The following is a 12,610-nucleotide window of genomic DNA, read 5'->3' on the forward strand; positions in this document are numbered from 1 at the left end:
ATATAGTTGTTCTTAAGGAAGGTTGGAGTATATAATTCGTTATGTTTTTGACAATGCGGAAAAGCTATTGATAGACCTACATAACTGTTACATTTATAGTTTGAGTACCGTACTTCTTGTACCTTCAATTTTATACGACATTTTAAACGTCCCAAAAAGGAAACCCATTAACAAATCATCAGCTCCAGCAAATAACTTTTATCAATATTCAAATAGCGCGAACTTTTTTAAATAATGAACACTGAAGTGAGTGTCGATTACGTTTTCATTAAAAATAATTGCCGCTTCGGGCTTTGTTACAGATCAATATCCAGTTTTAACAAGAATTATTACAGCGAATCGAATGTTCCAGCAAATGTGAAATACGGTGAGTTTTTGTATTCAATATTACTTCTCAGTAGCGCCTCTGCTTATTTTAATTTCGATTGAGCATTCCAATTTGTCTGTAATTACTATAACATTGGATAATGGATACCTAAAATTTTCACTGTTTCTAGGATATGAGTTTCATCAATTTTGATGAATATGGGTTATGTTGTGTTGTTATCTCTTATTACGTATCATTTTAGAATGTGAATCAGATTTACAATGATATTCTAAAATTTACAATATAGAGATAGAAATTGATATTTTTCTTTTCATTTCTAAAATTAAAATACCTTGTATGATATCATTTTTCATATAGAATTAACCAAACTCTTCAAAACGAATCAAAATCTTTTTGTACGTAATGAAAGGTAAGTAAGTCAATTCATGTAAAATCTTTGTGAGATTTAATAACTTGTATTATTATCCTTATTTCTTTTATGACAGCGATATGTGAATAATTTATATTGTTAAAGAAACAAACCATAAATAAGTTTAAGTCTTCTAGGTCCTTCGAGTCGGTCAATTTAAAGTGTACATATTAGACTGAGTAGGATAATATCATGTGTGATGGTATCCAGGGTACTAAGCTAAGCTCCAGTATTAGTACACAAGCCTTCAAAGGAAGCCTAAAGTCTCTGCACTAGAGACATTAGTGTATAAAGAGATGCAAGCTGGCAGTAATTAAATTATAATTTATTTTATGTAATTGTTTTTTTACGATTTGTTCATCATTTCGTATTTTTCATTAATTCAACATAATTTTTCGATGGTTTTTCTGATAGTTACTATTTTAAAGGTAAATCTTTAACATAATTTAAAATGTGGTAACCAGCAAATGGAACCAAGAAAATATAGGCTAAAAATCAACTATTAAATACGCACTATTACTATAAGAAATAGAAATAAATTATTTTTTTTACCTGCGTACATTGTATCAGCCCCAAAACACAAGGTATAAGCTAAGAGGTTTTTATCAATCTAGTTAACCGTTCCTTTTGTTACAGATTCGCAAAATGTGTTCAGTCGATTTAAGAGAAACGTGCCAATTATGCTGTCACAATATTTCAGAGAGACCACAGTCACCGCCGGTGTTGATGTAAGTTGAAATATTTCTGCTATTTTGTATTATAATGTCTTGGAATTATTAAATAACTTCGCAAATTCAATAGAGCTTTATGATAATATTATATTATATACATCTTTATATAAGCAAATATAAAGCTGCTTTCCAAATAAGTTACCACATAATATTATATTGAGTTCATTAACAAATGTTAATGTTACATCATATTATTTCAACACTACTTTTTACATAACCACATAATTTTATGTTGGGTTCATTAGCAAATTTAAATGTTGAATCGTATTTGATTCAAATCTCATACGTATTTGTATTGATTACTCTCACCACTTCTTTATTAGTGTCTTGAGTTCTATTCCCGTTCGAGAGTAATCATATACTCTGCTACAAAACAGATGTGAAATCAATGTACCCGTATCCCCACAACAGAACGTATTTTTTATGACAATATACGAGTACATAGTACAGTAGTAATAATATTATTTAACTGATTGATTCCCATGTTGAACTGTTCAAAAACGCTTAGACATAAGTATTTTGAATTTGGTTAGAGACGTTCATCCGATATAATCAAAATTGAGGTCGACATCACATTCATCTTTGTGGATGGAGGCAGGAAATGTTGCTCAAATTTAGTGTATTGTAGTTTGGGTAACAATATACTCGTTATAGTTTGTGAGGAAAATCGAAGCTTTCAATTATTTTATTGTTATACATATTTTGTACACAATATTCTTTGAAAATTACAATAAATATAGGCCTTTTGTTTTGAATATAATTTGCGATGAATTATAATTTCAAAATAATTAATTAAATATAATTGCGGAATAAAAGTATACATGACTGTTTCATAGAATAATTGATTTACTCAATAATTATTCTCTACATAATATAAATAACTTATTACAATGGGGTAATGTGAGATCAATTTAATTGCAGTTTAAAACAGGACAAAAATCTATCACATCACAATAAAGTTTAAGATGTGTGTACTGTCATTACCCAGAATACAAAAAGTATCAAAATATAAACGAATCTCATAACAAGATGTCTCCAAAGAAAATGTAGAACGAAAGAAAACATAATATTCGTATATCGTGTGTAAATGACAAGACAAATCCTAAGGCCCAGTTTCACCAATATTTTCTAAATCAGACATTTATTAATCGAGCTTCAAATTAAACATGTATTTTAACATCGTTGTCAACTCTACAGGTCCCAAGAAGGAAATCTAACAGCCGATTATCAAATCGACCATTAACTGACCGACTCACGAATCATTCATTCGTATTTTAAACCGCCCGAAACAAAATTTCATAGTTGACAATGCCATAGTTTCGCACGTTGGGGCTATTTGTTCTAGTTGTATAATAACTGTCATGTTTGGTAATTCGACTAAATTGAAATGTTCTAACACAGTATACAATTTAATAATCATGTAGAAACTTTTACGTTTGCTGGTTTATATGTCAAACGATTTGGTCGTTACCATGGTTACAAATGTTTGATATTATTTGGAGATTGTTTTGTTGTGATTTTTCTTGTGTTATTTTAATTTTATTTTGAGTTAAATAAATACAATAATGTTGAAGAAAAATCGCGGTTCAATTTCACTTGGTCGAAGGTAAACTGGATCTGGTTGAAATTACGAAAAAAAATTCGGAGTCCGAAGGAAAGTGCGAGAGATCTCATACTAAAAGAGCTTAAAACAAGAAAAATAAAGACGAAGCAGCAAGATACATTTAAAGTAAATTAATAGTAAATTCTTGTTTGTAATAACCTAGTATCTAGTTGTTATAACCTATTTATTGAATGATGTTGATAGGTACAATCTAAGGGTACAATAAAAATGTTTTATAAAAACACAAGTTTTATTTATTTAGGTAACATGAAAAATTACATATTTCTATAACAATGTCACATTTAAATTAAATTAGGATCATCATCATCGTCAGCCCATATACTTTCTCACTGCTGGGACATGGGATTGGTAGTGCTAACTTAAACTTAAACATGGTAAGGGATCAGGTCATTATCCACCACGCTATCTTATGATATGTCGGTTTCCTCACAATGTTTTTCACCACTGAGCCATCACTGCACTGCACTACAATAAGCAGTTGGTCTGTAGGTGAAACTGATAGATTCCTAAAACAGAATTTAAAATTAAGATAAGTACATTTCATAATCATGAGGAGGCCTGAGCCTTACCTGAGTAGTGGTGAAGTTTACATTTTAAGTACCTATATTGGTATTCAATACTAGATTTGACATGACTCACAGGATTATTATGGTTTAATTGAAAATAATACAGTATGTAGGAAGGAACCTTTATGCACATAAATATAAATATTACCATTTACCTTACGAGATAGTTTTGTCCGACGGTTATTCGAGTTTATCTTCAATTAATTGCAATACTTCCAAAACCGATTGTTTTGATAAACGAAATCTTGTACTAAAATCAACATCATCATATTCTTCGAAACAATGACGACGTCTTTATAAATTCTGGGCCGTCGCGGTCGCACTATATAATCCAAATTATACAAATCATCCAACACATCTTCATTTTCAAAAATAAAATAGTATGCAGAGTCCATCTTGACAGCAAGAAAACTTCAAATCATTTTTTCTAATCGCTTGTTAAAAATTTAAAGAGCCTCTATGCCACGGGTTAAATATAATGCCGTGTTAAGGAAACTAATCCTCGATTAGGTCATGGTGGGACACTCCCTTACATTGATGTCCCGTTAAAAGAGTTAACAGCGTGTTAAACTAACTAACAGAGCTTGATGAAACTGGGCCTTAATCGTTTAAATTCTGGTTGTTTGGCTTAATCAAACAAAAGATTTGAATACGAAACACATTACAAAACTAAATCGACTGGAATCTAATAAATGGAAACCATACAGCCTCTTACCACCTAATTGAGCTTTTTAATATAAGCAATACTGTGTTTTATTCCTCTCAAGATACGGCTCACTTTCATGAATTACGAATGTAATTATACTCGAAGGACTAGTGAAGTGTACCGGATAATCAATTCTATGTGAATTGGAATAAGGTCGGAATTTATTTGTTGTAGGTGAATTTACAGTGTGTAGTCAACGGCCCCCACCCGGCGAGGTTTATTTGGGAGAGGGATGGTATTGTTATATCCTCGAACACGGATTCAAGGTAAGATTTAGTGTTTATTGTAGTTAATTATTTAAGAGTTCGACGTTTAGTATTTATTTAATCGCGAAAGTTTCGACTGTATATTTCAGCTGAAACGAGTTTTTATTATTTTTCGCTCGTACATTAAAAAAATTAATGAGTTTTAAGTGTTCATTTCACGTCTACTATAAAGGTAGAAAAATACGTAGGTAAATATAGTTTATAATATAGTTAACATAATATTAGGTATAGGTCGATATAAAAAAAGCTAAGGTCGAGTTTTGAAATCAGAGGATAATTCTACCACAGTAAGTTCTCATCAAACAGGATGCCCAAAATACCAAAAGGAATTAATAATTTCGAACATTTATTCGAATCGTTGAATAATTATAACTTAAGTTTGGGAATAATTAAGAAAGTTTTCAATACAAAAGTATTGATGACTGATGAGGATTATTTTATAATTACGTTGTTTTGTAACTGAAAATATAGGATTGAAGGTTGAATCAATAATCCAATCTTTTCAACCTGAACGATTACGATTCATGCTTGCCCGCTTTGCTTTCACAGAAATATCAATGAATAAACTCGGTATTTATGTAACAGAAAGTCGAGTAACTTACACGACTAAAGTATTACTCAAGAATGGATTAAAATTATTTTTAATATGAAAATTTGTAAGACTTAAAAAGCAGCATGAACGTGAACTCAGTTGTCATTCGTAGAATAGCACTCAGTTTCAGTTAAGCACAGAAGCTAGTTCTATATGTATGGATTTAGATATTATTTTAAATGCACAAAAATAAATATTGTTTTTATTTAATAGTGTAATAAAACGCTACGTTTTAATACACAGCAACTTACAGGGTACTTTTCAAGAAATACCTATTACTAAATCATCAGTATCAATTAAGTATTTGCTTGTGTATAATATATCAGTATTAATTTCTCCTCAAAGGTACGCGATTGGCCAAACGATGGCCGCGGATGGTGGAGTGGTCACGCAACTGAATATATCTCATATACGAGTGGATGATGGCGGACGGTACGCATGTGTGGCCCATCATGGGGATACTGTTGTAAGCCATGAGGATAGGATTAATGTTTATGGTGAGTTTTTGAATATATATGATGGTTTTTTAGGTTTCTATAGGTACTTATGGTAATAAGGAAGTAAGTTTCAGTTGTTCTGATATTTCTATAGACTGTTCTTGTAACGATAGTCTTATTAGGTAATATGGAAGAAGAATGAAGAGGCAAAGGTCTAAAGCTTTATATTCCGGTCCCTATAGGAAATTAATGAGCCGATTAATATGCGATGCTATATATAAAAATGTGTGCGTGTGTGTACTAGTGTACACACCTAAGAAGTGAAACTTCTTTATGACCTTATTTTTCAAAAAAATATTTACTATATGCAACTTTACAGAAATACGTTGAATCACGCGTGGTAGGGATAAGAAAAAGATGGCGCGTAACGGAAAAATGTCACGCGTAACGAAAAAATGTTACACTAAATTTTTTTGCCAACCCCGATAAAGAAGTTTTACTTCAAATATGTATATGTAAAAAATACATTATCTAATATCATGTTTTATAAACGAAATAACATAGGATGAATTAAACAAACATAGGAAATTATCCAGACGACTCAAGGAATGTATTAAAAGCTACGATAAAAATGCAAACAGATAATACTTGAGTCTGTATTCTATTCCTTATTGAATAAAGTTAATTTTTAAATGGTAATGAATTCTAAAGAAAGGAGACACTTTTGTATTGGAAAAGTTTCCTGCTGTTTATTTATAAACTTCAAGTTGTATTTAATTAGTTGACAAAGGAATGCTTCCATAGAATATTGTATTGAAATTATTGTTTTGTATTTACTGTGTTTTGTACTGAATGACATCTTTATTATGATAATACCATACTGCAACTAAATATTATATCAAAATGCTTTGTTAGTGGCGGTAGAAGTAAATAAATTTTCGTAGTAGAACTTAGTAAAAACTTTTTTGGACAAACTATTTTTTCCAACGTTAAATTCCTGTATCCTTAAGTATCTGCAAGAGAAAATTCGGACTTAAAAATCATACAAAATATTTGATAATATTGTATTGTGTTTAGTGTTGAAGGCAGATATTTCTTGATCTTCAAATGTTATAGAATAGACTATTATAGAGGGTATAAGTAAAAAGGGAACTCATATCACATAAAATGGGTAGAAAGCTGAAAAAGTGTCCAGCTTTTATCGATGAATTTCACTTTTAAAAACCTACCAAATTGGCGCTAGAATAGCAAATAATATGTACATGAATAACTCACGTTTAATCCACGTATTATTTCGTAGCAATACCGTAGCAGTAACGTTGTAGCGTAGCGTAGCAATTGCTACGCTATTGCTACGTTATTGTGAACCGATGTTTTAAAATTAACACCTTAAAGTTATAATCTTTTAGTCACTTTGAAGACTTCTATATTTAACCGTTTACTATGGTATAGTTAATCTTTTTTGAAAATTTAAATTTTGGTTCAAGGTATAATTGCATATTAGTAGGAACATCATAATATTGCGTAACAAATAAAATGCTGTTTTTGTTTTAGGTCCTCCATATATAAGAACATTACCTCCCATCAAAGTACAAAGTGGCCAAAGCGTGACCTTGAAATGCCCGTACTATGGATATCCTATAAGGTGAATCTTTAAGATAAATTATATAAAATTTTGTTCAGTTTTCTATTGAAAAATGAACGTACATATAAAATTCAAACATTCGTTTATCAGTTATAATTGTTTTCTGGCCGCACTTATATAAACAGACATTGATTAATTTTCTCGTATTTCCGTCTCTCTCATATTTAAGCAATTTGACGTACGAAAGAAAGAAACAGAATATCGATTAGTTTCAATTCTAATTACAAAAGTTTATAAGTTCAAGCCTCGACGTCTATCAAAGATTTTATCTGCTATTAATAAAAATTTCCTATTTTATATTGAAAAACTACGAGTTTAAGTGTCTAGCAAAAGCTTTTATGAATAAAAAATATTATCTCACCATTTTCATTTAATTAAAAAAGATAACTGAACAGAGGTTGGTTTTAATTAATGTTTATTATAAAGGAAAAATATTGGGTATTCCGTTCGTTTTGTATATTTCTTTTTTAAATATTGTAGATGTATTATTATAGGTGTAGATCTTTATTATTAATCAAAAGACTTTTAACTTTGATTTATTGATTATTATCTATAAATTATAATCAATTTAGAGAATTTATAATCTATTTAGAGAACTACATATTGATCGTACATTTTGAACTCACTAGAATCTGAGTAGGTACACATTTTATTTTTATTCACCATTAACGCTGTATCGTGAAGGAGAAATATCCACATAGCTGAATATATGAAAAAATATATAATATAGCTATAGTTTGATCAATATTCAAATTATTGAATAAATCAATAATTTGTCTATAATTTCTAATATTGCACTCATGATTTAAACTAAAATTCTAACACATATGCAAACGAGCCTCATTTACCTATCCATGAATAATAAAATACCTTACACAATTTTAAATTTACATTCTCTAACATTTACTTAAATTCTAGAGAGATCACTTGGGAGTACAGAGGCAAAGAAATAACCTCAGAACAGAATCGCTACAAGCGATCCGACAAAACAGAACTGAGCGTAGAAATATACGGCCGTAAGCCCAAATTAAGAAAGCGCGATGTATCGAACAATGATGGAGTTTTAGTTATAAATAAAGTTAGTAAAGCTGAGAATGGGGCATCTTACGCGTGTATAGTCAGGAGTCCGTCTGGGGAAATGGCCAAACGTTCGTTTGATCTGCAAGTTGTGGAAGCTCCTCAATTGGAAGATATTCTATTAGCTCCTGACCTACAAGAAGGTCAGATTGTGCAAATACATTGCAATTTGAAGAGCGGTGATTCGCCGGTTTATTATTCGTGGCTGAAAGATGGCAGGAAAATACCGTCGCATTTGAAGGTATGACAATTTTCTTCTTTATTCTGTTCCGTCTTAAATTTTGTGTCGTGAAATTTTCTGTATTCGAGGGAGTGTTATTTAGGAGAGTAGATTTATTTATATTTTATGTTAAGCTTTTAAAACCTACCTTTGGTCTTATTTTAAAATTCATGTTATGTTTAATTACATGTAGCCGTTTGTTTTAATATTGAACATCAATTTATTTCGATAAATTACTAAAACACAAATATTTTTATAAACGTTAGGTATATTAATAATTGTTCCAAAGTACATAGTACAGCTCGTTGAACATGATCCAAAATCAATACCGAAATGCCAAATATTTAGATATCGGTTGGGAAATCCAGAAATTATTGTAACCCATTACATAACCTAAATTACCGTACACAATATTCCAAACATGATGTTATCTAACGCAAATTTAATACCGACATAAGGGTTAATCTGTTAGCGATTATGTAACTACAGTATACAGATACAACCAGTAGGGATGCTTCATACAACACGTTCGAAATGGCTCACGCACACAAGCAAGCGTATTTACAAGAATCGTTAGATAATTATCACAATTCATATATTATAAGAATACCCTTACAATTATCGTCAACACGCTTGCTTGTGTTCGTGAGCCATTTCGAACGTGTTGTATGAAGCTTCCCTGCTGGTTGTAGCTGTATACTGTGATGTAAGTGTGTGTTACGATATTCATTTGTCTGCCTTATCTGCTGTTAGCGAAGGTATAATGACATTTTGTTAAATAACTGATCGGCTTTGGAGGCAGGTGAGGCAGGTGATTCATTTGTTTTATCATTCAGGAATTTGGCATTTTGACATGAACTGAAAGAGTTGCTACCTACGACAGTGGTAGGTGGTTAATATAAAACTTTTTTGAACCCTAAAATGTGATAGGATGTTATAGTTTTATTTTAAAAATAATTTGCTCTATGTACATTGTATATTGTGTACATATGTACATTTGTTTATAGTGTAATGATAAAACATAAAATAAATAAGAAGTAATTTTCTCATAAACTAACAATACAAAAGCCACTATTAAATAATTTATAAAGTATGGAAAGTAAATCGTGTATAAATTTACGTTAACACAATAAAATATGCTTTATTTGTAAATGTATTAAAGCGTATATCTATCCTTCATAAGAAAACCCTTCCTTTTCTACATTTCTCCATATTTATGATTTATCTAGTTTCCTTGACTATAAACAATTTCTTCAACAGATAGTCGAGCGGAGTTTAGAAGTATTCAGTGTTCTTATAATCAAGAATGTATCATTGGACCATTGTGGTACATACACTTGTGTAGCCGCCAACCATGTCGCGAAGGTGAATCGGACTGTCAATTTGTATATAAAAGGTGAGATATCTTTAGCCTTGTTTAATACTAGCTTTGCGCCCACGGCTTCGCTCGGGTATTCAAAGGACATTCTTATAATAACATTGAGACATTTATAAAACAAATATATGTACTTATATATATTTTACCAGTAAATGTTACTCTCTAGACCACTAACTCTCTACTTAAAATCGCTCTGTTGTGACGTGATAAAAAGACAAACGACACACAAACATGCTTTCGCATTTATAATATTAGTAAAGACACTTGCACACAGGGAATTGTAAAAAATGTAAAAATATCGGATCAGGAGTTCCTGAGATTAGCGCGATTAAATAAACTCGTCTGCTTTATATGCTTAGTTTATATGTATGTATGTAGATATAGATTGATAAGTAGACATGACGTGAAAGTATTTTTATTTGTTTTTCTTACACATCGCAACGGATTGATCTTCTATAATATAATTTTATTGCTGAAAATAGTAAAAGTAAAAAGAGATATTTCTTTTACCACGGTGAAACATCTCATTCCCATGAGATGCCTTTGACTACGCGAGCGAAGCCGCGGACGGAAAGCTCGTTTTGTTATGAACACTTTTAAAATAAACTCCGTCTTTCTCTATAAATAAACTCCGTTGTTTAATTACATTGTTTATAATTTCAATAGATACTAATTGTTCTTTGGTACAATATTTTCTAATTTACTGCCAGAAATTCTTACTTCTAGAAGCTAATTCATGTGAATGAAATTATTCGACCAAAAAGCAATAAAAATAAAAATAACTAATATTTATACCAGCTCTACAGAAGTCCACAGACTTTGTTTTATTTATTTCATATTCCCGTGTATTCACGTTATTTTTCGAACACACTAAAGTGAAAATACTTTTTTTTCCAAATTCCAATTTGTGCTTAGAAGGCTTTAAAAATAACTAGACAAAAGCACTACAAGACAAAAAAAACATGTATATTTCATGATATCCTGCTCTATGCAATCAATTAAACTATATTTCAATACAAAATATTATACACACAAACAGTATTGATATCCGAAATACGAACATTCATCAGTATTATAACAGTTAAAATTGCTAAATCACCGACATTACAAATTCATAGTATTTCAGCGAAGTTCAAACATAGCAATCGTTAAAACAATGCACGTTACATTTTTTAATCTAAAACAAATCGACACATATAAAAATAAATTGCGGTTTTTAATCTGTAAATCCGTTGGCGCCATAAAGCATTGCAAACGACTCTCATAACGATCTATGTCGGATATTTTCATTCCGCGAATGTCAGGTATTGCAAGAAATAATCCCGAAATATGAACGTTCATTTTTATTTTATATTGCAAATATTGGACGTGAATTACTGGTATGTTAGTTCTATAACAGATTGTTTAATTGGCTTTAGATATTTAATACTAGCTGTGCCCCGCGGTTTTTCCCGCGTTGCTCCGCTCCTGTTGGTATTAGCGTGATGATATATAGCCTATAGCCTTCCTCGGTAAATGGGTTATCTAACACCGAAAGAATTTTTCAAATCGGACCAGTAGTTTCTGAGATTAGCGCGTTCAAACAAACAAACTCGTCAGCTTTATAATATTTGTATAGATTGCAAATATTGGACGTAAATTACTGGTATATTAGCTCTGACGGAAATGAAGGAATGTCTAATTAGCTTTAAATATTATAATAATGGAAAATGTGATATTGTTTTTGGCTCCTGTACATGAAGGTATGCATGTTAGTTGTAGCAATTAAATCATGTTTTCATTTATTGTTGTATGCTATAAATAAATTAAAAAGAATAAGTATATGAAACGTAAAACAATATTTTAATTTACAGTACTAAAAATTTTGTAATTAAATCAACACAATATTTCAAAATCTTAAATTGAAATATTTGTGAAAGGTCAAATGTATAATTAAATTTTCAGGCATATATTTGGAAGTTATAATAATAACAACATTCATTACGCTCAAAATCTCCAATCACTTTAAATTATCTCGTTAAAATATCGAAATTTCAACGTTAATTTTCTAAAAATAAGCCGAGACGATAAAATAAGTTGGAACTCAACAGCTATTGAATATACTTAGGTCAAGGGAGGTCTTAATGACGTACTTTAGGATTTAACACTCGACGCAGAATGACCTAGAGTTGATGATTTGCTAATTTTATTTTTGTTGAGATTGGTATTTTTTGCATGTCCGTTTTTTTTTTAGAGTACGATGCGTGCGATACATTATAAGTTAATATTGTTCGCAGCTTCATTGAGACATATTTTCGACTACGTAATTGCACTTAAAGGGAACTAGTGGAGAAGATTTTATAATAAACAGGTTTTATGAACAACATAGATAGTGCTAAAATAGTGATAAATTGATTAAACACGAACTTTTATTATGTACCCATTTGTTTTATTCGAAGTGGTACCATTATCTAGTATTGCTTTTTTTTAAAGATTTAATGGCCTGGTTACGAGACCTTTAAGCCAAATCTGATTGAGTGAGATGATCACAAATGTCCACAATATCCAGTATTGTATTTCGTTCAATATTTTTTTTATAAATTTAAAGAGTTCTAATTGCTTCCTACATAAAACGTCCTTTGCGTTTAATAT

General features: G+C 30.6%; 1 protein-coding gene across 1 annotated transcript in view; it reads left to right on the forward strand.

The window, feature by feature from the left end:
* The first annotated feature begins 234 nt into the window (after positions 1 to 234).
* The window catches only part of LOC149478360 (cell adhesion molecule Dscam2-like), a 47,180-nt gene continuing 34,804 nt past the window's right edge, over positions 235 to 12,610 (forward strand). Inside the window, exons 1-7 of the mRNA XM_089709161.1 lie at positions 235 to 367; positions 1,374 to 1,465; positions 4,539 to 4,630; positions 5,568 to 5,719; positions 7,214 to 7,304; positions 8,223 to 8,622; positions 9,862 to 9,997. Of these exons, the coding sequence (XP_089565287.1) occupies positions 235 to 367; positions 1,374 to 1,465; positions 4,539 to 4,630; positions 5,568 to 5,719; positions 7,214 to 7,304; positions 8,223 to 8,622; positions 9,862 to 9,997 (1,096 nt within the window). The remainder of the gene's footprint in view (positions 368 to 1,373; positions 1,466 to 4,538; positions 4,631 to 5,567; positions 5,720 to 7,213; positions 7,305 to 8,222; positions 8,623 to 9,861; positions 9,998 to 12,610) is intronic.

Source organism: Colias philodice, chromosome 22 (assembly GCF_061535455.1).
Source record: "Colias philodice isolate Cphi_HAF_F1 chromosome 22, ilColPhil1 Martin Lab GWU primary, whole genome shotgun sequence".
In the NCBI taxonomy this organism is placed as follows: domain Eukaryota; kingdom Metazoa; phylum Arthropoda; class Insecta; order Lepidoptera; family Pieridae; genus Colias; species Colias philodice.